The sequence below is a fragment of the Pristiophorus japonicus genome, chromosome Y (genome assembly GCF_044704955.1).
Source record: "Pristiophorus japonicus isolate sPriJap1 chromosome Y, sPriJap1.hap1, whole genome shotgun sequence".
NCBI classification, from domain to species: Eukaryota; Metazoa; Chordata; class Chondrichthyes; family Pristiophoridae; genus Pristiophorus; species Pristiophorus japonicus.
In genome coordinates, this window is record NC_092011.1 from 38839719 (window position 1) to 38865918 (window position 26200).

Here is a 26200-nt window from a genome sequence, read left to right on the forward strand (position 1 = left end):
AGCCCAATCTGTGCCATTCGCAACCCCCCTCCCCACCCCAGGCATTTAGTCCGAGCGCCTCGTTTCTTTACCAGCATCATCTGCTTGTGCCGGTGCCGCCGCTGTTGCCGAATATCTTCGTCCGTCACGTAGGCGTAGCCCAGCTCCTGGGGGAAGCGGATGGCCGCGGAGGCGTGGTAGGGCTGCAGACCGGCTATGGCGTGGAAGAAGGGGCTGGGCGAGGGGAAGGCAGGGTACAGTGCCTCGTTGACCAGCCCGTGGAAGGCAAACATCTCGCTGTCCAAGGGGACGGCGGCGACGGCAGGTGCCGGCGGGTAGCGGGGCGCGAGTCCCGGGGGGGAGGCGGGTCCGGCCTCCTTGCGCCACCCCTCCCCAGCCGCGCGTTCGCCCGCCCTCGACCTCCGGAGCCCACCGCGCCTCGGCAGCGACAGGTCCAGAGGCTCCGACTGCGCGTCCTCGCACAGGGAGGAGGAGGTGGAGGAGGAGGAGGAGGAGGAGGAGGTGGAGGAGGAGGAGGAGGAGGAGGAGAGGTTCAGCGGCGAGGGGGAAGCGCGGCGGGGCGGGAAGGGGGCGCGCCCGACCTTGCCGTCCGCGGCCCGGGGAGGAGTCGTGCCGTGCTCGGGGCGCGGGCGCGCGCGCTCCGTGAACTCCTGCGGAGCCACGATGCCGGTGGGGCGGGCTGGGGTGGCCGGGCAGCGCCCGCCCCCTGCGGCGAACGGCGAGCCCCGCTGGGCGTCGGAGGCCGCGGCCGCTGCTGTGTCCTCCTCCTCCTCCGCCGCCCCCGCCGTCCACCGCCTCTGCCGCGCCCGGCAGTCGTGCAGCCGCAGCGAGGCGCGGTTGCCGAAGGCGCAGCGACACTCGCGGCAGGGGTAGCCGGCGGAGTGCGCCAGGCCGGCCTCGTCCCCCCAGCCCGAGAACGGCAACAGCACCCGGGAGAGCCAGCCCGCCCCCTGCCCCACCCCCGCCTCGCCCGACGGCGCGTCAGCGCAGCGTCGCGGTGCGCGCTCGAGGAGCGAGCTGGAGGCGGGGCGGCGCGGGCCGGCGGCCTCGATTTCCCGCCGCCCCTCGCCCATCAGCGCCCTGAATCCCGCGCTGCCCTCCTGCTTGACCCCCGCCGACCCCCGCCCGCCCGCGAACAGGTCGCCCACCAGCCCCAGCAGCCGGCGGGCCACGTCAACGCCATCGGTGTCGCCGGCGGAAGCCGGCAGCTCCGCGTCCCGGAGGTAGCGCATCTGGCTCTGGAGGAGGCCGTTGAGGGACAGGAGGTGGCCGGGGTCGAGCAGGGCGGCGGCGGCGGTGGGGGCACAATGGCGGCCGGGGTCGAGGGTCGGGCCCGGGCCCCCGAGGTCGCGGTGGTCGAAAGGCTCCTGCTTGATCCCCGGCAGCGAGGTACGGCACCCGGGCACGCCGACAGTCAACGGGAGCGCGCCGGACAGCGAGGGCAAGGGCGCGGATCTCAGCCCGCCTCCCCCCTCCTCCTCCTCCGCCCCGCCGGCGATCCTGGGCGCCAGAACCACGCTGACGCACTTGCGGTTGCTGATGTGCGAGCTGTAGGAGCCCGAGTGCGAAAACCTCTTCTTGCAGTTCGAGCATTCGTACGGTTTCTCCCCTGTGAGGGGAAGGGGGAAAAAAAACACTCAGTTTTAGACCAACCACGATGGAGCACAAAGGTGGGAAAATGTCAGCTTACATCGAAACATAGAAACATAGAAAATAGGTGCAGGAGTAGGCCATTCGGCCCTTCGAGCCTGCACCGCTATTCAATGAGTTCATGGCTGAACATGCAACTTCAGTACCCCCTTCCTGCTTTCTCGCCATACCCCTTGATCCCCCGAGTAGTAAGGACCTCATCTAACTCCCTTTTGAATATATTTAGTGAATTGGCCTCAACAACTTTCTGTGGTAGAGAATTCCACAGGTTCACCACTCTCTGGGTGAAGAAGTTTCTCCTCATCTCGGTCCTAAATGGCTTACCCCTTATCCTCAGACTGTGTGACCCCTGGTTCTGGACTTCCCCAACATTGGGAACATTCTTCCTGCATCTAACCTGTCCAATCCCGTCAGAATTTTATATGTTTCTATGAGGTCCCCTCTCATTCTTCTGAACTCCAGTGAATACAAGCCCAGTTGATCCAGTCTTTCTTGATAGGTCAGTCCCGCCATCCCGGGAATCAGTCTGGTGAACCTTCGCTGCACTCCCTCAACAGCAAGAACGTCCTTCCTCAGATTAGGAGACCAAAACTGTACACAATACTCCAGGTGTGGCCTCACCAAGGCCCTGTACAACTGTAGCAACATCTCCCTGCCCCTGTACTCAAATCCCCTCGCTATGAAGGCCAACATGCCATTTTCTTTCTTAACCGCCTGCTGTACCTGCATGCCAACCTTCAATGACTGATGTACCATGACACCCAGGTCTCGTTGCACCTCCCCTTTTCCTAATCTGTCACCATTCAAATAATAGTCTGTCTCTCTGTTTTTACCACCAAAGTGGATAACCTCACATTTATCCACATTATACTTCATCTGCCATTCATTTGCCCACTCACCTAACCTATCCAAGTCACTCTGCAGCCTCACAGCATCCTCCTCGCAGCTCACACTGCCACCCAACTTAGTGTCATCCGCAAATTTTGAGATACTACATTTAATCCCCTCGTCTAAATCATTAATGTGCAGTGTAAACAGCTAGGGCCCCAGCACAGAACCTTGCGGTACCCCACTAGTCACTGCCTGCCATTCTGAAAAGTGCCCATTTACTCCTACTCTTTGCTTCCTGTCTGACAACCAGTTCTCAATCCACGTCAGCACACTACCCCCAATCCCATGTGCTTTAACTTTGCACATTAATCTCTTGTGTGGGACCTTGTCGAAAGCCTTCTGAAAGTCTAAATACACCACATCAACTGGTTCTCCTTTGTCCACTTTACTGGAAACATCCTCAAAAAATTCCAGAAGATTTGTCAAGCATGATCTCCCTTTCACAAATCCATGCTGACTTGGACCTATCATGTCACCTCTTTCCAAATGCGCTGCTATGACATCCTTAATAATTGATTCCATCATTTTACCCACTACCGATGTCAGGCTGACCGGTCTATAATTCCCTGTTTTCTCTCTCCCTCCTTTTTTAAAAAGTGGGGTTACATTGGCTACCCTCCACTCGATAGGAACTGATCCAGAGTCAATGGAATGTTGGAAAATGACTGTCAACGCATCCACTATTTCCAAGGCCACCTCCTTAAGTACTCTGGGATGCAGTCCATCAGGCCCTGGGGATTTATCGGCCTTCAATCCCATCAATTTCCCCAACACAATTACGCGGACAAGCATGGTTTTATGAAAGGGAAATCATGTTTGACAAATTTGCTGGAGTTCTTTGAGGATGTAATGAGCAGGGTGGATAAAGTGGGAGGCAGTAGATGCCATGTATTTGGATTTCCAGAATGCATTCGATAAGGTGCCACATAAAAGTTGCTGGAGAAATACCACCAACGCAGCCTCCGCAAGATCCTACAAATCCCCTGGGAGGACAGACGCACCAACGTTAGCGTCCTCGACCAGGCCAACATCCCCAGCATCGAAGCACTGACCACACTCGACCAGCTCCGCTGGGCAGGGCCACATTGTCCGCATGCCCCCAGACACGAGACTCCCCAAAGCGAGCGCTCTACTCGGAACTCCTTTACGGGCAAACGAGCCAAAGGTGGGCAGAGGAAACATTACAAGGGACCACCCTCAAAGCCTCCCTGATAAAGTGCAACATCCCCACCGACACCTGGGAGTCCCTGGCCCAAAGACCAGTCCGCCCTAAGTGGAGGGAGTGCATCCGGGAGGGCGCTGAGCACCTCGAGTCTCGTCGCCGAGAGCGTGCAGAAACCAAGCGCAGGCAGCGGAAGGAGCGTGCGGCAAACCAGTCCCACGCTCCCCTTCCCTCAACCACTGTCTGTCCCACCTGTGACAGGGACTGTGGTTCCCCGTATTGGTCTGTTCAGCCATCTAAGGACTCATGTTAAGAGTGGAAGCAAGTCTTCCTCGATTCCGAGGGACTGCCTATGATGATGATGATAATTCGATTGTTTAAGAAACTGTCTATCTCCACCTTAAATATATTCAATGTCCCAGCCCCCACAGCTCTCTGGGGCAGAGAATTCCACAGATTTACAACCCTCTGAGAGAAGAAATTCCTCCTCATCTCAGTTTTAAATGGGCGGCCCCTTATTCTAAGACCATGCCCCCTAGTTCTAGTCTCCCCCATCAGTGGAAACATCCTCTCTGCATCCACCTTGTCGAGCCCCCTCATAATCTTATACGTTTCGATAAGATCACCTCTCATTCTTCTGAATTCCAATGAGTAGAGGCCCAACCTACTCAACCTTTCCTCATAAGTCAACCCCCTCATCCCCGGAATCAACCGAGTGAACCTTCTCTGAACTGCCTCCAAAGCAAGTATATCCTTTCGTAAATACGGAAACCAAAACTGCACGCAGTACTCCAGGTGTGGGCTCACCAATACCCTGTATAACTGGAGCAAGACTTCCCTGCTTTTATACTCCATCCCCTTTGCAATAAAGGCCAAGATATCATTGGCCTTCCTGATCACTTGCTGTACCTGCATACGAACCTTTTGTGATTCATGCACAAGGACCCCCAGGTCCCGCTGTACTGCGGCACTTTGCAATCTTTCTCCATTTAAATATTCAGTCAGGCAGAGTCAGCATGGATTTATGAAAGGGAAATCACGTTTGACAAATTTGCTGGAGTTCTTTGAGGGTGTAACGAACAAGATGGATAAAGGGGAACCAGTAGATGTGGTGTATTTGGATTTCCAGAAGGCATTTGACAAGGTGCCACATAAAAGGTTACTGCACAAGATAAAAGTTCACGGGGTTGGGGGTAATATATTAGCATGGATAGAGGATTGGCTAACTAACAGAGAACAGAGAGTCGGGATAAATGGGTCATTCTCGAGTTGGCAAACAGTAACTGGGGGGTGCCACAGGGATCAGTGCTGGGGCCTCATCTATTTACAATCTATATTAATGATTTGGATGAAGGGACCGAGTGTAATGTAGCCAAGTTTGCTGATGATACAAAGATGGATGGGAAAGCAAATTGTGAGGTGGACACAAAAAATCTGCAAAGGGATATAGACAGACTAAGTGAGTGGGCAAAAATTTGACAGATGCAGAATAATGTTGGAAAATGTGAGGTTATCCACTTTGGTAGGAAGAATAAAAATGCAAATTATTATTTAAATGGGGGAGAGATTACAAAAATGCCGCAGTACAGCGGGACCTGGGGGTACTTGTGCATGAAACACAAAAGGTTAGTATGCAGGTACAGCAAGTGATCAGGAAGGCCAATGGTATCTTGGTCTTTATTGCAAAGGGGATGGAGTATAAAAGCAGGGAAGTCTTGCTCCAGTTATACAGGGTATTGGTGAGGCCACACCTGGAGTACTGCGTGCAGTTTAGGTTTCCATATTTACGAAAGGATATACTTGCTTTGGAGGCAGTTCAGAGAAGGTTCACTCGGTTGATTCCGGGGATGAGAGATTATGTAGAATGGGCCTATACTCTCGGCTGCACTGTCGGAGGGGCAGTACTGAGGGAGTGCCGCACTGTCGGAGGGGCGGTACTGAGGGAGTGCCGCACTGTCGGAGGGGCAGTACTGAGGGAGTGCCACACTGTCAGAGGGGCGGTACTGAGGGAGTGCCGTACTGTCGGAGGGGCGATACTGAGGGAATGCCGCACTGTCGGAGGGGCAGTACTGAGGGAGTGCCGCACTGTCGGAGGGGCAGTACTGAGGGAGTGCCGCACTGTCGGAGGGGTGGTACTGAGGGAGTGCCGCACTGTCGGAGGGGCAGTACTGAGGGAGAGCCGCACTGTCGGAGGGACAGTACTGATGGACTTACCGCTATGTATGCGTATGTGTTCCTTGAGGTGGTGTTTATACTTGAAAGCTTTTCCACATTCCATGCACTTGAACTTCCGGTCCACAGCACTCTCGCCGGCTGTTTGACCCTGTGAGGCATCACAACAAGAAGAGACAGTGAGTAATATACATTCCTGCGTTCCCGGTCCAGCAATGTTCCAGACTTAATATTCCTATCCTTTTCTGACAAATCGCTCCCCCTCCCTCCGTATCTCTGTAACCTCCTCCAGTCCCTACACCCCTCCCTATCTCTGTAACCTCCTCCAGCCCCTACACCCCTCCCTATCTCTGTAACCTCCTCCAGTCCCTACACCCCTCCCTATCTCTGTAACCTCCTCCAGCCCCTACACCCCTCCCTATCTCTGTAACCTCCTCCAGTCCCTACACCCCTCCCTATCTCTGTAACCTCCTCCAGCCCCCTACACCCCTCCCTATCTCTGTAACCTCCTCCAGCCCCTACAACCCTCCCTATCTCTGTAACCTCCTCCAGTCCCTACAACCGTCCCTATCTCTGTAACCTCCTCCAGCTCCACAAACCCCCGAGATCTCTGCGCTCCTTCAATTTCCGATTTCCGTCGCTCCACCATCGGTGGCCGTGCCTTCTGTTGCCTGGGCCCCAAGCTCTGGAACTCCCTCCCTAAACCTCTCTCTATCTCGTTCCTCCTTTAAGACGCTCCTTAAAACCTCCCTCCTTGACCAAGCTTGTGGTCACCTGCTCCTAATATCTCTTTGCGGCTCAGAGTCAAATTAGACTCAGGACGTTTCACCATGTCAAAGGTGGTTTATAAATGTACGTTTTTATTTATAAGAACATAAGAAATAGGAGCAGGAGTTGGCCATTCGGCCCCTCGAACCTGCTCCGCCATTTAATACGACCATGGCTGATCCGATCATGGACTCAGCTCCACTTCCCCGCCCGCTCCCCATAACCCTTCACTCCCTTATCGCTCAAAAATCTGTCTATCTCCACCTTAAATATATTCAATGACCCAGCCTCCACAGCTCTCTGGGGCAGAGAATTCCACAGATTTACAACCCTCTGAGAGAAGAAATTCCTCCTCATCTCAGTTTTAAATGGGCGGCCCCTTATTCTAAGACCATGCCCCCTAGTTCTAGTCTCCCCCATCAGTGGGAACATCCTCTCTGCATCCACCTTGTCGAGCCCCCTCATAACCTTATACGTTTCGATAAGATCACCTCTCATTCTTCTGAACTCCAATGAGTAGAGGCCCAACCTACTCAACTTTTCCTCATAAGTCAACCCCCTCATCTCCGGAATCAACCGAGTGAACCTTCTCTGAACTGCCTCCAAAGCAAGTATATCTTTTCGTAAATAAGGAGACCAAAACTGCACGCAGTACTCCAGGTGTGGCCTCACCAATACCCTGTATAACTGGAGCAAGACTTCCCTGCTTTTATACTCCATCCCCTTTGCAATAAAGGCCAAGATACCATTGGCCTTCCTGATCACTTGCTGTACCTGCATACTATCCTTTTGTGTTTCATGCAACAAATTTTTGTTGTAAGAGACTGTTCATCAATGTGTGTTCGGACTGATTTATCTCTCTCTCTCTGTCTGCCTGCTTGTCTCTCTCGCTCCCCCCTCTCTCTCTCTCTCTCTCTCTCTTCCTCTCTGTCTCTCTCTCCCCCTCTCTCTCTGTCTCTGTCTCTTCCTCTCTCTCTGTCTGTCTGCCTGTCTCTCTCGCTCCCCCCTCTCTATCTCTCTCTCTCTCTCTCTCTCCCCCTCTCTGTATCACTCTCCCCCTCTCTCTCTGTCTCTGTCTCTTCCTCTCTCTCCCTCTCTCTCTCTGTCTCTCTCTCTGTCTGTCTCTCTCCCCCCCCCTCTCTCTCTCTCTCTCTCCCCCGCTCTCTCTCTCTCCCCCCCTCTCTCTCTCTCTCTCTCTGTCTCTCCACTTCTCTCTCTCTGTCTCCTCTCACTCTCTCTCTCTCTCTCTGCCTCGCTCCTCCGTCACCAGGAATCCCACGCTGTAATTTGCGGCCACACAAAGGCACAAAGATAATTGAAGGTTGATTGCCGACTGCCCCAATTATTTGACGTTAGGAGTTTGAAATTGAGACGTTACTCTGTGACCAGCCTCTCATTACCCGATGTGGCCACAGGAAGCTGGTCTGACACACAAGGTATATAAAGTACCAAAGGTTCCTGTGGGATAAGACTGCTTCTCACTCACAAACCCACATACCGAGCAAAATAACAGAATCCGCCGGACTTTCAATGACCTCATTTCAAATCATCCAAAGCTCGTGACTCATCAAGCCTCCAGGAGAGGCTTGTATCATTTCTTTGGATGAGGATCTAACATATTCCCCTTTCCTGTGCTGAACCATTTCGCCTTGGTGTCTCACACTTCTGAGAATGTCCCTCGGAATCGAGAAAGACTTGCTTCCACTCTAAACACGAGTCCTTAGGTGGCTGAACAGCCCAATATGGGGAACCACAGTCCCTGTCACAGGTGGGACAGATAGACGTTGAGGGAAGGGGAGGGTGGGACTGGTTTGCCGCACGCTCCTTCCGCTGCCTGCGCTTGGTTTCTGCACGCTCTCGGCGACGAGACTCGAGGTGCTCAGCGCCCTCCCGGATGCACTCCCTCCACTTAGGGCGGACTGGTCTTTGGGCCAGGGACTCCCAGGTGTGGGTGGGGATGTTGCACTTTATCAGGGAGGCTTTGAGGGTGGTCCCTTGTAACGTTTCCTCTGCCCACCTTTGGCTCGTTTGCCCGTGAAGGAGTTCCAAGTAGAGCGCTTGCTTTGGGAGTCTCGTGTTTGGGGGCCATGCGGACAATGTGGCCCTGCCCAGCGGAGCTGGTCGAGTGTGGTCAGTGCTTCGATGCTGGGGATGTTGGGCCTGGTCGAGGACGCTAACGTTGGTGCGTCTGTCCTCCCAGGGGATTTGCAGGATCTTGCGGAGACAGCGTTGGTGGTATTTCTCCAGCAACTTGAGGTGTCTACTGTACATGGTCCATGTCTCTGAGCCATACAGGAGGGCGGGTATCACTACAGCCCTGTCAACCATGAACTTGGTGGCGGATTTGAGGGCCTGGTCTTCAAACACTCTTTTCCTCAGGCGACCGAAGGCTGCACTGGCGCACTGGAGGCGGTGTTGGACTTCGTGATCGTCACAATACAGCCACTCGGCCAGTAACGTCACGCGATCCAGGCTGACTTGACCCATCTACCACCAACCCGTCCCACATTCTACCCGACATAAACTAGAGGTGATACAAAACTCGGCTGCCCCCATGTCCTAACTCACACCGAGTCCCACTCACCCATCACCCCCTGTGCTCACTGACCCCCTGTCCTAACTCACACCGAGTCCCACTCACCCATCACCCCCTGTGCTCACTGACCCCCTGTCCTAACTCACACCGAGTCCCACTCACCCATCACCCCCTGTGCTCGCTGACCCCGTGTCCTAACTCGCACCGAGTCCCACTCACCCATCACCCCCTGTGCTCACTAACCCCGTGTCCTAACTCACACCCAATCCCACTCACCCATCACCGCCTGTGCTCACTGCCCCATGTCCTAACTCGCACACATTCCCGCTCACCCATCACCCCTGTGATCACTGCCCCGTGTCCTAACTCACACCGATGCCCGCTCACCCATCACCCCCTGTGCTCACTGATCCCGTGTCCTAACTCGCACCGAGTCCCGCTCACCCATCACCCCCTGTGCTCGCTGACCCCGTGTCCTAACTCGCACCCAGTCCCACTCACCCATCACCCCCTGTGCTCACTGACCCCGTGTCCTAATTCGCACCGAGTCCCACTCACCCATCACCCCCTGTGCTCACTGACCCCGTGTCCTAACTCGCACCAAGTCCCACTTACCCATCACCCCCTGTGCTCACTGCCCCCGTGTCCTAACTCACACCCAGTCCCACTCACCCATCACCCCCTGTGCTCGCTGACCCCGTGTCCTAACTCGCACCGAGTCCCACTCACCCATCACCCCCTGTGCTCGCTGACCCCGTGTCCTAACTCGCACCCAGTCCCACTCACCCATCACCCCCTGTGCTCACTGACCCCATGTCCAAACTCACACCCAGTCCCACTCACCCATCACCCCCTGTGCTCACTGACCCCGTGTCCTAACTCACACCCAGTCCCACTCACCCATCACCCCCTGTGCTCACTGACCCCGTGTCCTAACTCGCACCGAGTCCCACTCACCCATCACCCCCTGTGCTCACTGACCCCGTGTCCTAACTCACACCCAGTCCCACTCACCCATCACCCCCTGTGCTCACTGACCCCGTGTCCTAACTCGCACCCAGTCCCACTCACCCATCACCCCCTGTGCTCACTGACCCCGTGTCCTAACTCGCACCCAGTCCCACTCACCCATCACCCCCTGTGCTCAATGACCCCGTGTCCTAACTCGCACCGAGTCCCACTCACCCATCACCCCCTGTGCTCACTGACCCCGTGTCCTAACTCGCACCCAGTCCCACTCACCCATCACCCCCTGTGCTCACTGATCCCGTGTCCTAACTCGCACCCAGTCCCACTCACCCACCACCCCCTGTGCTCGCTGACCTACATTGGCTCCTGGTTAAGCAACGCCTCGATTTCCAAATTCTCCATCCTTGTGTTCAATTCCCTCCGTGGCCCTCGCCCCTCCCTATCTCTGTAACCTCCTCCAGCCCTTACACCCCTCCCTATCTCTGTAACCTCCTCCAGTCCCTACACCCCTCCCTATCTCTGTAACCTCCTCCAGCCCCTACACCCTCCCTATCTCTGTAACCTCCTCCAGCTCCTACACCCCTCCCTATCTCTGTAACCTCCTCCAGCCTCTACACCCCTCCCGATCTCTGTAACCTCTTCCAGCCCCTACACCCCTCCATATCTCTGTAACCTCCTCCAGCCCCTACACCCCTCACTATCTCTGTAACCTCCTCCAGCCTCTACACCCCTCCCTATCTCTGTAACCTCCTCCAGCCCCTACACCCCTCCCTATCTCTGTAACCTCCTCCAGCCTCTACACTCCTCCCTATCTCTATAACCTCTTCCAGCCCCTACACCCCTCCCTATCTCTGTAACCTCCTGCAGCCCCTACACTCCTCCCTATCTCTGTAACCTCCTCCAGCCCCTACACCCTCCCTATCTCTGTAACCTCCTCCAGCCTCTACACCCCTCCCTATCTCTGTAACCTTCTCCAGCCTCTACACCCCTCCCTATCTCTGTAACCTCCTCCAGCTCCTACACCCCTCCCTATCTCTGTAACCCCCTCCAGCCCCACAACCCTCCCTATCTCTGTAACCCCCTCCAGCCCCACAACCCCCCGAGATCTCTGCACTCCTCTAATTCTGCCCTCCTGACCATCCCTGATTATAATCGCTCCACCATCGGTGGCCGTGCCTTCTGTTGCCTGGGCCCCAAGCTCTGGAACTCCCTCCCTAAACCTCTCTACCTCTCTCTCCTCCTTTAGGACGCTCCTTAAAACCTCCCACTTTGACTCAGTTTTTGGTCACCTGTCCCTAATTTGTACTTATGTGGCTCGGGGTCAAATTTTGTATCTGATTATACTCCTGTGAAGCACCTTTAGATATTTCACTATTTTAATGGAGCTATTTAATTACAACTTTTTGTTCTCCACATTTCCCTCTCTCTCTCCCAGTGTCTCTCTCTCTCCCTCTCTCCCACCCCCTCTCTCTCTCCCCCTCTCTCTCTCTCTCACTCCCTCTCTCTCTTTCCCTGCGCTCCTCCCTCTCTCTCTCCCCCTCTCCCTATCCCTCCCTCTCTCTCTCCCCCTCTCCCTACCCCTCCCTCTCTCTCACCCCCTCTCCCCCTCCCTCTCTCACCCCTCCCTCTCTCCCCCTCCCTCCCTCCCCTTCCTTCTCTCTCCCCTTCCTTCTCTCTCCCCTCCCTCTCCACCCCCCTCCCTCTCGCTTCCTCTCTCCCTCTCTCCCTCTCTCTCCCTCCCCCTCCCTCTCCCTCTCTCTCACCCTCTCCCTCTCTTCCCCTCTGTCTCTCTCTCCCCCCTCTCTCTCTCTCCCCCCCTCTCTCCCCCTCCCTCTCTCTCCCCCCGCTCTCTCTCTCTCTCACTCCCTCTCTCCCCCTCCCTCTACCTCTCCCTCCCTCTCTCTCTCTCCCCCTCTCCCTCACCCACCCCCCCCCCACCCTCTCTCCTTACCAAAGATCTATCCGGTTCCCTCTCTAACAACTCCCCCACTCCCTGTGTACAGTTCCCCCAGTGCCCCATGTCTCTGCATGCCCCTGTGATCCAGGGATTGTATATTCCCCCCTGTGCACAGTTCCCCCAGTGCCCGTGTCTCTGCGGCCCCTGTGATCCAGGGGTTCTATATCCCCCCCTGTGCACAGTTCCCCCAGTGCCCCGTATCTCTGCGGCCCCTATGATCCAGGGATTCTATATCCCCCCTGTGCACAGTTCCCCCAGTGCCCCGTATCTCTGCGGCCCCTGTGATCCAGGGGTTCTATATCCCCCCCTGTGCACAGTTCCCCCAGTGCCCCGTATCTCTGCGGCCCCTGTGATCCAGGGGTTCCATATCCCCCCTTGTGCACAGTTCCCCCAGTGCCCTGTGTCTCTGCGTGCCCCTGTGATCCAGGGGTCCTATATCCCCCCTGTGTACAGTTCCCCCAGTGCCCTGTGTCTCTGCGTGCCCCTGTGATCCAGGGGTCCTATATCCCCCTGTGTACAGTTCCCCCAGTGCCCCGTGTCTCTGCGTGCCCCTGTGATCCAGTGGTCCTATATCCCCCCCTGTGCACAGTTCCCCCAGTGCCCTGTGTCTCTGCGTGCCCCTGTGATCCAGGGGTTCTATATCCCCCCTGTGCACAGTTCCCCCAGTGCCCTGTGTCTCTGCGTGCCCCTGTGATCCAGGGGTCCTATATCCCCCCTGTGTACAGTTCCCCCAGTGCCCTGTGTCTCTGCGTGCCCCTGTGATCCAGGGGTCCTATATCCCCCCTGTGTACAGTTCCCTCAGTGCCCCGTGTCTCTGCGTGCCCCTGTGATCCAGGGGTCCTATATCCCCCCTGTGCACAGTTCCCCCAGTGCCCCGTGTCTCTGTGTGCCCCTGTGATCCAGGGGTCCTATATCCCCCCCTGTGCACAGTTCCCCCAGTGCCCCGTGTCTCTGCGTGCCCCTGCGATCCAGGGGTCCTATATCCCCCCTGTGTACAGTTCCCCCAGTGCCCCGTGTCTCTGTGTGCCCCTGTGATCCAGGGGTCCTATATCCCCCCTGTGTACAGTTCCCCCAGTGCCCCGTGTCTCTGCGTGCCCCTGTGATCCAGGGGTCCTATATCCCCCCTGTGCACAGTTCCCCCAGTGCCCCGTGTCTCTGCGTGCCCCTGTGATCCAGGGGTCCTATATCCCCCCTGTGTACAATTCCCCCAGTGCCCCGTGTCTCTGCGTGCCCCTGTGATCCAGGGGTCCTATATCCCCCTGTGTACAGTTCCCCCAGTGCCCCGTGTCTCTGCGTGCCCCTGTGATCCAGGGGTCCTATATCCCCCCTGTGTACAGTTCCCCCAGTGCCCTGTGTCTCTGCGTGCCCCTGTGATCCAGGGGTCCTATATCCCCCCTGTGTACAGTTCCCCCAGTGCCCTGTGTCTCTGCATGCCCCTGTGATCCAGGGGTCCTATATCCCCCCTGTGTACAGTTCCCCCAGTGCCCCGTGTCTCTGCGTGCCCCTGTGATCCAGGGGTCCTATATCCCCCGTGCACAGTTCCCCCAGTGCCCCGTGTCTCTGCGTGCCCCTGTGATCCAGGGGTCCTATATCCCCCCTGTGCACAGTTCCCCCAGTGCCCTGTGTCTCTGCATGCCCCTGTGATCCAGGGGTCCTATATCCCCCCTGTGTACAGTTCCCCCAGTGCCCCGTGTCTCTGCGTGCCCCTGTGATCCAGGGGTCCTATATCCCCCGTGCACAGTTCCCCCAGTGCCCCGTGTCTCTGTGTGCCCCTGTGATCTGGGGGGTCAGCGAGTCTCTCACCAGCTCCAGGCTGCGATTATGCAGGGCCGTGTGACGATCCAGTTGCCCGCGTTGGCTGAACGAGTATCCGCACAGCGCGCAGACAAAGCTCTCCTCTGTCCTCTCGTGGCGGTTAATGATGTGCTCCTTCAGTGCGCTCAGCCTCTTGTATCCTCGCTCGCAGTACGGGCATGTCAGCAGCTGGGCAAAGGCATCAGGAGTCCCAAACCTCAACACTGACGGGAAACAAAGAGTAGCAATAAACGGGTCTTTTTCAGGGAGGCGGGCAGTGACTAGTGGGGTACCACAGGGATCAGTGCTGGGGCCCCAGCTATTTACAGTCTATATAAACGATTTGGAGGGATGTGATTGGGGCCCAGGGGAGGCGTGAGCTCGGGGCTCAGGAGAGGCGAGTGTTCGGGGGCCCAGAAGAGCCGAGGGCCCCAGGGGGCAGCACGGGGCCAGCCCACACTGTGCGATATGTGTGCGCACTGGGTCCATGCAGCAGAGCTGGTCTCCAGTCGTCCTGGTTAACCCTTGCCCCTGGACCAAGACCTCGCTCTGTCAAGCCCGTGTGGTGGCTGGTGTGCAACGGTCACCCCACGTTAAAACAATCCACCCACAGGCATCTTCCACCCTTCAGGATGTAGTTCGGGATCTGGAATATTAGCTCCTTCATTGAAACACCTGTGAACTCATCCCTTTTCAGCGTGGAAGCAAGTCATCCTCGCTTCGAGGGAGCGCATATGATGGTGATGAAATGATTTGGATGAGGGAACCAAGTGTACTATTTCCAAGTTTGCTGATGACACAAAACTAGGTGGGATTGTGAGTTGTGAGAAGGACGCAGGACGATTGAGATAGGTTGAGTGAGTGGGCAAACACATGGCAGATGCAGTATAATGTGGATAAATGTGTGAAGTTATCCACTTTGGTCGGGAAAACACAAGGACAAAGTATTATTGAAAGGGTGATGGCTTGGGAAGTGTGGATGTACAGAGGGACCTGGGTGTCCCTGTACACCAGTCATTGGAAACACGCAGGTGCAGCAAGCAGTTAGGAAGGCAAATGGTACGTTGGCCTTCATTGCAAGAGGGTTTGAGTACAGGAGCAAGGATGTCTTACTGCAGTTATACTGGGCCTTGGTGAGACCACACCTGGAGTATTGTGAGCAGTTTTGGTCTCCTTACCTAAGGAAGGATATACTTGCCGTAGAGGGAGTGCAGCGAAGGTTCACCAGACTGATTCCTGGGAGGGCAGGACTGCCGTATGAGGAGAGATTGGGTCGACTGGGCCTGTATTCACTGGAGTTTAGAAGAATGAGAGGGGACCTCATTGAAAGGTATAAAATTCTGACGGGGTTGGACAGACTGGATGCAGGGAGGATGTTTTCCCCGGGTCTGGGAAGTCTAGAACAAGGGCTCACACAGTCTCAGGATACGGGGTAGGAAATTTAGGATCGAGATGAGGAGAAATGTTTTCACTCCGAGGGAGGTGAACCTGTGGAATTCTCTACCACAGGAGGCTGTGGAGGCCAGTCACTGAATATATTTAAGAGGGAGATAGATAGATTTCTAGACACAAAAGGCATCAAGGAGTCTGGGGAGACAGCGGGAATATGGTGTTGAGATAGAGGAGCATGCTAGGAAGCTACAGGGTGACTTGGACAGGTTAGGTGAGTGGGCAAATGCATGGCAGATGCAGTATAATGTGGATAAATGTGAGGTTATCCACTTTGCTGGCAACAACAGGAAGGCAGATTATTATCTGAATGGTGACAGATTAGGAAAAGGGGAGGTGCAACGAGACCTGGGTGTCATGGTACATCAGTCATTGAAGGTTGGCATGCAGGTACAGCAGGCGGTGAAGAAGGCAAATGGTATGTTGGCCTTCATAGCGAGGGGATTTGAGTACGGGGCAGGGAGGTGTTGCTACAGTTGTACAAAGCCTTGGTGAGACCACACCGTGAGTATTTTGGTCTCCTAATCTGAGGAAGGACATTCTTGCTATTGAGGGAGTGCAGCGAAGGTTCACCAGACTGATTCCCGGGATGGCAGGACTGACATATGAAGAAAGACTGGATCGACTGGGCTTAGATTCACTGGAGTTTAGAAGAATGAGAGGGGATCTCATAGAAACATATAAAATTCTGACGGGACTGGACAGGTTAGATGCAGGAAGAATGTTTCCAATGTTGGAGAAGTCCAGAACCAGGGGTCACAGTCTAAGGATAAGGGGTAAGCCATTTAGGACCGAGATGAGGAGAAACTTCTTCACCCAGAGAATTGTGAACCTGTGGAATTCTCTACCACAGAAAGTTGTTGATGCCAGTTCGTTAGATATATTCAAAAGGGAGTTAGATGTGGCCCTTACGGCTAAAGGGATCACGGGGTATGGAGAGAAAGCAGGAATGGGGTACTGAGGGAATGATCAGCCATGATCATATTGAATGGTGGTGCAGGCTCGAAGGGCCGAATGGCCTACTCCTGCACCTATTTTCTATGTTTCTATGAGACAGCGACAAACGCAAACACCGCTTCAGTCTCAAGTCCGCTTTGCAAACCCGCGCGTGGCGATTGGAGCTGCATTAAGGGTGTGCAGGACGGAGGGCTTATTGTAGGGAAGGGTCGATATATGTACAGGTGTAATGTCCCCAATCTGGAACACTGAAATTGTCCAAAAACCGGAACGGAATCCGTCCCGGGGATTCCAGATTTCGGACGTTATACCTGTACTATACATTGCGTACAATTCATAAAATCATCAAACAAATAGAATTGTATATTTACCCAATGTAACAACCAACAAAAATAAAAGCTATGTACATTAAAAAAAAGAGTCTATATCATCACCATCATAGGCAGTCCCTCGGAATCGAGGAAGACTTGCTTCCACTCTAAACACGAGTCCTTAGGTGGCTGAACAGTCCAATACGAGAACCACAGTCCCTGTCACAGGTGGGACAGACAGACGTTGAGGGAAGGGGAGGGTGGGACTGGTTTGCCGCACGCTCCTTCCGCTGCCTGCGCTTGGTTTCTGCACGCTCTCGGCGACGAGACTCGAGGTGCTCAGCGCCCTCCCGGATGCACTTCCTCCACTTAGGGCGGACTGGTCTTTGGGCCGGGGACTCCCAGGTGTCGGTGGGGATGTTGCACTTTATATCAGGGAGGGCTTTGAGGGTGGTCCCTTGTAACGTTTCCTCTGCCCACCTTTGGCCCGTTTGCCCGTGAAGGAGTTCCGAGTAGAGCGCTTGCTTTGGGAGTCTCGTGTCGGGGGCATGCGGACAATGTGGCCCTGCCCAGCGGAGCTGGTCGAGTGTGGTCAGTGCTTCGATGCTGGGGGTGTTGGCCTGGTCGAGGACGCTAACGTTGGTGCGTCTGTCCTCCCGGGGGATTTGCAGGATCTTGTGGAGACATCGTTGGTGGTATTTCTCCAGCGACTTGAGGTGTCTACTGTACATGGCAGTTATATAAAATAGTACATAACCAACCTTGTGACAAAGATTTAGAGTTAATGAGAAAACAATTAGGGCCTAAAGTCGAGGGCCGATCAAATGTGAGGGCCTGAGATGGAGAGCCGATGGGTTTATCCGGCCCTGGTGGTGATTCAAACCAGGTTCCCTAGCCATTGACTCCATCCCTCTCCCCAGCATCTATCTGAAACTGGTCACCATTACTGGACAGACATTGATGACGAACTCCATCACTGCCTCCAGAGCTTGGGGCCCAGGCAACAGAAGGCACGGCCACCGATGGTGGAGCGATTATAATCAGGGATGGTCAGGAGGGCAGAATTTGAGGAGTGCAGACATCTCGGGGGGTTGTGGGGCTGGAGGGATTACAGAGATAGGGAGGGAAATAGGGGCTGGAGGAGGTTACAGAGATAGGGAGGCATATAGGGGCTTTAGGGGGTTACAGAGATAGGGAGGATGTAGGGGCTGGAGGGGGTTACAGAGATAGGGAGGGGTGTAGGGTCTGGAGGGGGTTACAGAGATAGGGAGGGGTGTAGGGGCTGGAGGGGGTTACAGAGATAGGGAGGGGTGTCGAGGCTGGAGGAGGTTACAGAGATAGGGAGGGGTGTAGGGGCTGAAGGAGGTTACAGAGATAGGGAGGGTTTCAGGGGCTGGAGGAGTTAACAGAGATAGGGAGGGGTGTAGGGGATTTAGGAGGTTACAGAGATCGGAAGGGATGTAGGTGATAGAGGAGGTTATAGAGATAGGGAGAGGTGTAGGGGCTGGAGGTTACAGAGATAGGGAGGGATGTAGGGCTGGAAGGGGTTACAGAGATAGGGAGGGGTGTAGGGGCTGGAGGAGGTTACAGAGATAGGGAGGGATGTAGGGCTGGAAGGGGTTACAGAGATAGGGAGGAGTGTAGGGGCTGGAGGAGGTTACAGAGATAGGGAGCGGAGTAGGAGCTGGCGGAGGTTACAGAGATAGGGAGGGAGCGAGGAGGCCATGGAGGGATTGGTAAACAAGGATGAGAATTTTGAAATCGAGGCGTTGCTTAACCGGGAGCCAATGTAGGTCAGCGAGCACAGGGGGTGATGGGTGAGTGGGACTCGGTGCGAGTTAGGACACGGGGTCAGTGAGCACAGGGGGTGATGGGTGAGTGGGACTGGGTGCGAGTTAGGACACGGGGTCAGTGAGCACGGGGGTGATGGGTGAGTGGGACTCGATGCGAGTTAGGACACGGGGTCAGTGAGCACAGGGGGTGATGGGTGAGTGGGACTCGGTGCGAGTTAGGACACGGGGTCAGCGAGCACAGGGGGTGATGGGTGAGTGGGACTCGGTGCGAGTTAGGACACGGGGTCAGCGAGCACAGGGGGTGATGGGTGAGTGGGACTGGGTGCGAGTTAGGACACGGGGTCAGCGAGCACAGGGGGTGATGGGTGAGCGGGACTCGGTGCGAGTTAGGACACGGGGTCAGTGAGCACAGGGGGTGATGGGTGAGCGGGACTGGGTGTGAGTTAGGACACGGGGTCAGTGAGCACAGGGGGTGATGGGTGAGTGGGACTCGATGCGAGTTAGGACACGGGGTCAGTGAGCACAGGGGGTGATGGGTGAGTGGGACTCGGTGCGAGTTAGGACACGGGGTCAGCGAGCACAGGGGGTGATGGGTGAGTGGGACTGGGTGCGAGTTAGGACACGGGGTCAGTGAGCGCAGGGGGTGATGGGTGAGCGGGACTCGGTGCGAGTTAGGACACGGGGTCAGTGAGCACGGGGGTGATGGGTGAGTGGGACTCGATGCGAGTTAGGACACGGGGTCAGTGAGCACAGGGGGTGATGGGTGAGTGGGACTCGGTGCGAGTTAGGACACGGGGTCAGCGAGCACAGGGGGTGATGGGTGAGTGGGACTCAGTGCGAGTTAGGACACGGGGGCAGTGAGCACAGGGGGTGATGGGTGAGTGGGACTGGGTGTGAGTTAGGACACGGTGGCAGTGAGCACAGGGGGTGATGGGTGAGTGGGACTGGGTGTGAGTTAGGACACGGTGGCAGTGAGCACAGGGGGTGATGGGTGAGCGGGACTCGGTGTGAGTTAGGACACGGGGTCAGCGAGCACAGGGGGTGATGGGTGAGCGGGACTCAGTGCGAGTTAGGACACAGGGGCAGCCGAGTTTTGGATCACCTCTAGTTTACGTCGGGTAGAATGTGGGAGGCCGGCCAGGAGTGCGTTGCAATAGTCAAGTCTGGAGGTAACAAATTACAGATGAGGGTTTCAGCAGCGGATGAGCTGAGGCAGGGGGCGGAGACGGGCGATGTTACGGAGGGTGGAAACAGGCGGGTTTGAGTTATGCTGTGGGATATGTGGCCGGAAGCTCATTTCAGGGTCAGATATAACACCCAGGTGGCGAACAGTCTGGTTCAGCCTCAGACAGGAGTTGGGGAGAGGGAGGGAGTCGGGGGCTGGGGAACGCAGTTTGTGGCGGGGACCAAGAACAATGGCTTCGGTCTTCCCCGATATTCGATTGGGGAAAATTTCTACCCTTCCAGAACTGGATGTCGGACATATTGAAGAACAGCGATGTAATACCTTGTCCATGCTTGTCCAGAAATGGCCTCTTGTACTGTACAACGGACTCCGTCGACTGGGCGTAGGTTCCCGTGTCAGTGAGCTGGTAGTGATCAGCCTCTTCAATGGGGTTGAAGATTTCCGTCTTCATACTTTCTTCTTCACGAAGACAGCCTCCCTCAGTGAGACCTGCGAATGGGGTAACAGCCAGGGGTCAGTTCATCACATCTGGCAATCTCGCAGCACAGAATGAGCTCATTCCGCCCGTCGAGCATGTGCTGGCTCGAGGAGAGAGCTTTACAATTAGTCCCATTCCCCCTCGCCCCCGCTCTTGCCCCATCTGTGGGTCGCCCTCTCGCCTCTCAGTCACAGGTTTGTGGGCTCAAGCCCCCACTCCAAGAGAACTCGAGTCCCATAATCCGGGCCGACACCACCCAGTGCCAGTACCGAGGGAGCGCTGTACTGCGCTGTCGGAGGGGCAGTACTGCGGGAGCGCCGTACTGTCGGAGGGGCAGTACTGAGGGAGCGCCGCGCTGTCAGAGGGGCACTACTGAGGGAGCGCCGTACTGCGCTGTCGGAGGGGCAGTACTGCGGGAGCGCCGTACTGTCGGAGGGGCAGTACTGAGGGAGTGCCGCACTGTCGGAGGGGCAGTACTGAGGGAGCGCCGTACTGCGCTGTCGGAGGGGCAGTACTGCGGGAGCGCCGTACTGTCGGAGGGGCAGTACTGAGGGAGCGCCGCACTGTCGGAGGGGCAGTACTGAGGGAGTGCCGCACTGTCGGAGGGGCAGTACTGAGGGACGCCGCACTGTCGGAGGGGCAGTACTGAGGGAGCGCCGCACTGTCGGAGGTGCAGTACTGAGGGAGCGCTGCACTGTCAGAGGGGCGGTACTGAGGGAGTGCCGCACTGTCGGAAGGGCAGTACTGAGGGAGCGCCGCACTGTCGGAGGGGCAGTACTGAGGGAGCACCGCACTGTCGGAGGGGCAGTACTGAGGGAGCGCCGCACTGTCGGAGGGGCAGTACTGAGGGAGCGCGGCACTGTTGGAGGGGCAGTACTGAGGGAGCGCCGCACTGTCGGAGGGGCGGTACTGAGGGAGCGCCGCACTGTCAGAGGGGCAGTACTGAGGGAGCACCGTACTGTCGGAGGGGCAGTACTGAGGGAGCGCCATACTGTGCTGTCGGAGGGGCAGTACTGAGGGAGCGCCGTACTGTCGGAGGGGCCGTCTTTTGGATGAGACATTAAGCCGAGGCCCCGTCACAAACTGGTTATGATGTGTATCAACCGGGTGAGTCCCCTGTCAGGTCCATGGGTAAGCCCGCCCCCACAATGGACTGAAGCTCTGAATTCACTCTGCAGCCCTGTGTTGTCAGCAGTGTGTTCGAGAGCGGAGATTCCGGTGGGAGCTTGGCGCAGTGTGAACACTGTTACGACTTCAAGCCCAGAAAATTATTAAATACAAACTGAACAGGAAGTGGATCAGGAATGTTGGCCTTTATTGCAAAGGGGGATGGAGTATAAAAGCAGGGAAGTCTTGCTACAGTTATACAGGGTATTGGTGAGGCCACACCTGGAGTACTGCGTGCAGTTTTGGTTTCCATATTTACGAAAGGATAGAAACATAGAAAATAGGTGCAGGAGCAGGCCATTCGGTCCTTCGAGCCTGCACCACCATTCAATATGATCATGGCTGATCATGCAACTTCAGTACCCCATTCCTGCTTTCTCTCCATACCCCTTGATCACTTTAGCCGTAAGGGCCACATCTAACTCCCTTTTGAATATATCTCAACGAACTGGCCCCAACAACTTTCTGTGGTAGAGAATTTCACAGGTTCACAATTCTCTGAGTGAAGAAGTTTCTCCTCATCTCGGTCCTAAATGGCTTACCCCTTATCCTTAGACTGTGATCCCTGGTTCTGGACTTCCCCAACATCGGGAACATTCTTCCTGCATCTAACTGTCCAATCCCGTCAGAATTTTATATGTTTCTATGAGATCGCCTCTCATTCTTCTAAATTCCAGTGTCGATCCAGTCTTTCTTCATATGTCAGTATACTTGCTTTGGAGGCAGTTCAGAGAAGGTTCACTCGGTTGATTCCGGAGATGAGGGGGTTGACTTATGAGGAAAGGTTGAGGAGGTTGGGCCTCTACTCATTGGAGTTCAGAAGAATGAGAGGTGATCTTATGGAAACGTATCAGATTATGAGGGGGCTCGACAAGGTGGATGCAGAGAGGATGTTTCCACTGATGGGGGAGACTAGAACTAGGGGGCATGGTCTTAGAATAAGGGGCCGCCCATTTAAAACTGAGATGAGGAGGAATTTCTTCTCTCAGAGGGTTGTAAATCTGTGGAATTCTCTGCCCCAGAGAGCTGTGGAGGCTGGGACATTGAATATATTTAAGGCGGAGATAGACAGATTTTTGAGCGATAAGGGAGTGAAGGGTTATGGGGAGCGGGCGGGGAAGTGGAGCTGAGTCCATGATCGGATCAGCCATGGTCGTATTAAATGGCGGAGCAGGCTCGAGGGGCCAAAAGGCAGACTCCTGCTCCTATTTCTTATGTTCTTATGAACACATTGGGGGTAGGAGGCTTTGCATCTGAAAGAGTGCAGGGAAATTAGTTTGTGACAGGACAATTTTTATTAATTTACCTGCTATCCCACTCTCTCCCTGTATCAATCCCAAAACTAATCCCACTGCCCCGCTCTCTCCCCATAGTCCTGTATCAATCCCAAACCTAATCCCACTGCCCCGCTCTCTCCCCACAGTCCTGTATCAATCCCAAACCTAATCCCACTGCCCCGCTCTCTCCCCATAGCCCTGTATCAATCCCCAAACTAATCCCACTGCCCCGCTCTCTCCCCATAGTCCTGTATCAATCCCCAGACTAATCCCACTGCCCCACTCTCTCCCCGTAGCCCTGTATCAATCCCCAAATTAATCCCACTGCCCCGCTCGCTCCCCATTGCCCTGTATCAATCCCCAAACTAATCCCACTGCCCCGCTCTCTCCCCATAGCCCTGTATCAATCCCCAAACTAATCCCACTGCCCCGCTCTCTCCCCATAGTCCTGTATCAATCTCCAAACTAATCCCACTGCCCCGCTCTCTCCCCATAGCCCTGTATCAATCCCCAAACTAATCCCACTGCCCCGCTCTCTCCCCATAGCCCTGTATCAATCCCCAAACTCATCCCATTGCCCCGCTCTCTCCCCATAGTCCTGTATCAATCCCCAAACTAATCCCACTGCCCCGCTCTCTTCCCATAGTCCTGTATCAATCCCCAAACTAATCCCACTGCCCCGCTCTCGCCCCATAGTCCTGTATCAATCTCCAAACTAATCCCACTGCCCCGCTCTCTTCCCATAGCTCTGTATCAATCCCCAAACTAATCCCACTGCCCCGCTCTCTCCCCATAGTCCTGTATCAATCTCCAAACTAATCCCACTGCCCCGCTCTCTCCCCATAGCTCTGTATCAATCCCCAAACTAATCCCACTGCCCCGCTCTCTCCCCATAGTCCTGTATCAATCTCCAAACTAATCCCACTGCCCCGCTCTCTCCCCATAGCCCTGTATCAATCCCCAGACTAATCCCACTGCCCCACTCTCTCCCCGTAGCCCTTTAAGAGCATGCAGGAATGAGGATTTGAAATTATGGAACATTGACCAGAGAGACAGGAAACAAGTGAGAGAGAGAGGGGAAGAGGCCAGAGATGAGAGAGAGGACGTGTATCAAACACTGAGCTATGTCTCTTCTGTCCTGGAGTGTTGGAGAGATGTCAGCACTTCTATGGCGGGGAGTGGGGGTCTTTGCTCTGATTGGGTGGGAAATCCACATCACATGACAATAAATACATTCACATGTCACACAACATGCCCCCGAAATACTGGACCAATCGTAGGGCTTCCTACTGAACGGCATAACTAAACCCGCCTATTTATACCTCCGTAACATCGCCCGTCTCCGCCCCCTGCCTCAGCTCATCCGCTGCTGAAACCCTCATCCGTGTCTTTGTTACCTCCAGACTTGACTATTCCAACGCACTCCTGGCTGGCCTCCCACATTCTACCCTTCGTAAACTAGAGGTGATCCAAAACTCGGCTGCCCCCGTGTCCTAACTCGCACCGAGTCCCGCTCACCCATCACCCCCTGTGCTCACTGCCCCCGTGTCCTAACTCGCACCGAGTCCCACTCACCCATCACCCCCTGTGCTCACTGACCCCGTGTCCTAACTCACACCGAGTCCCACTCACCCATCACCCCCTGTGCTCACTGACCCCGTGTCCTAACTCGCACCGAGTCACACTCATCCATCACCCACTGTGCTCGCTGCCCCCGTGTCCTAACTCGCACCGAGTCCCGCTCACCCATCACCCCCTGTGCTCACTGACCCCGTGTCCTAACTCGCACCGAGTCCCGCTCACCTATCACCCCCTGTGCTCGCTGCCCCCGTGTCCTAACTCGCACCCAGTCCCGCTCACCCATCACCCCCTGTGCTCACTGTCCCGTGTCCTAACTCACACCCAGTCCCGCTCACCCATCACCCCCTGTGCTCACTGACCCCGTGTCCTAACTCGCACCCAGTCCCGCTCACCTATCACCCCCTGTACTCACTGACCCCGTGTCCTAACTCGCACCCAGTCCCGCTCACCTATCACCCCCTGTACTCACTGACCTACATTGGCTCCCGGTTAAACAACGCCTCGATTTCAAAATTCTCATCCTTGTTTACAAATCTCTCCCTGGCCTCCTCGCCCCCTCCCTATCTCTGTAACCTCCTCCAGCCCCTACACCCCTCCCTATCTCTGTAACCTCCTCCAGCCCCTACACGCCTCCCTATCTCTGTAACCTCCTCCAGCCCCTACACCCCTCCCTATCTCTGTAACCTCCTGCAGCCCCCACAACTCTCCGAGATGTCTGCACTCCTCTAATTCTGCCCTCCTGACCATTCCTGATTATAATCGCTCCACCATCGGTGGCTGTGCCTTCTGTTGCCTGGGCCCCAAGCTCTGGAACTCCCTCCCTAAGCCTCTCCGCCTGTCTCTCCTCCTTCAAGACGCTCCTTAAAACCTCCCTCTTTGACCCAGCTTTTGGTCACCTGTCCTAATTTCTAGTTATGTGGCTCGGTGTCAAACATTTGTCACATAATCCTCCTGTGAACGCCTTGGGACGTTTCACTACGTTAAAGGCGCTATATAAATACACGTTGTTGTTGTTGTGGTTGAGCATCCAATCATATTGGCCCCCTTCTGATTGTCCAATAATAGGGCTTCCTACTGGTCCACCAATCACAGGGACCCCTACTGATTGTCCAATAGTAGGACTTGCGACTGGTCTTCCAATCATATCGGCCCCCAACTGATTGTCCAATAGTATGGCTTCCTACTGGTCCTCCAATCATAAGGACCCCTACTGATCATCCAACTGTCCTGCCCCCATTGGAGAGCCCATTGTAGCGCCCCCTATTGGTGAATCTTTCATAGCGCCCCCTATTGATGAGTCAACTGTAGCGTCCCCTATTGGTGAGCCCATTGTAGTGCCCCCTCCTATTGGTGAATCCTTTGTAGCACCCCCTATTGATGAGTCAACTGTAGCGCCCCCTATTGATGAGCCAACTGTGGCGCCCCCTATTGGTGAGCTCATTGTAGCGCCCCCTATTGGTGAGCCAACTGTAGCGGCCCCTATTGGTGAGCCAACTGTGGCGCCCCCTATTGGTGAGCTCATTGTAGCGGCCCCTATTGGTGAGCCCATTGCAGCGCCCCCTATTGGTGAGCCAACTGTAGCGCCCCCTATTGGTGAGCCAACTGTGGCGCCCCCTATTGGTGAGCTCATTGTAGCGCCCCCTATTGGTGAGCCAACTGTAGCGCCCCCTATTGGTGAGCCCGATTCACCACCGAGCTGGGATTGGAACCAGGAACCTTTGCTGGCTTGTCTCTGTACTGCATGATACTGTCTGGCTCCTTCAGTGTCAGGGGGTGGAAGCGAAACCTGCGGACAATGGCGTCTTTGATGCGGAAAATTGCCAGGACACAGGGTCACTGCTGTTCTTCCAGCTCCCCGGGCCGCATAATACGATGTGTCAAGAGAAGCGAGCCCTCGGTGATGGTTCCTCTCTCACCGAGCACCCTGTAAACACGTCTGCCCTCCGCACACTCGTTCATTCAGACAGTCTTTTGAGGTTAACCCCAAGCCAGTCACAAAGAGCTTTCCCAGGCCCCATTGCTCGGAGACTGAGAGCTTGTTTTCGAAGCCGATCCTGACAAAAAACAAGAAAATATCAGGCCGTATTCAGTCTTGTGAGCCA

At 55.5% G+C, this 26200-nt stretch overlaps 1 protein-coding gene across 1 annotated transcript in view; it reads right to left on the reverse strand.

Moving 5' to 3' along the window:
* LOC139241095 (zinc finger E-box-binding homeobox 2-like) overlaps positions 1 to 26200 on the reverse strand; it is a 133794-nt gene that overhangs the window by 17705 nt on the left and 89889 nt on the right. Inside the window, exons 2-5 of the mRNA XM_070869784.1 lie at positions 19917 to 20084; positions 13909 to 14123; positions 5918 to 6026; positions 72 to 1609 (exon numbers count right to left, since the gene is read on the reverse strand). Of these exons, the coding sequence (XP_070725885.1) occupies positions 72 to 1609; positions 5918 to 6026; positions 13909 to 14123; positions 19917 to 20084 (2030 nt within the window). The remainder of the gene's footprint in view (positions 1 to 71; positions 1610 to 5917; positions 6027 to 13908; positions 14124 to 19916; positions 20085 to 26200) is intronic.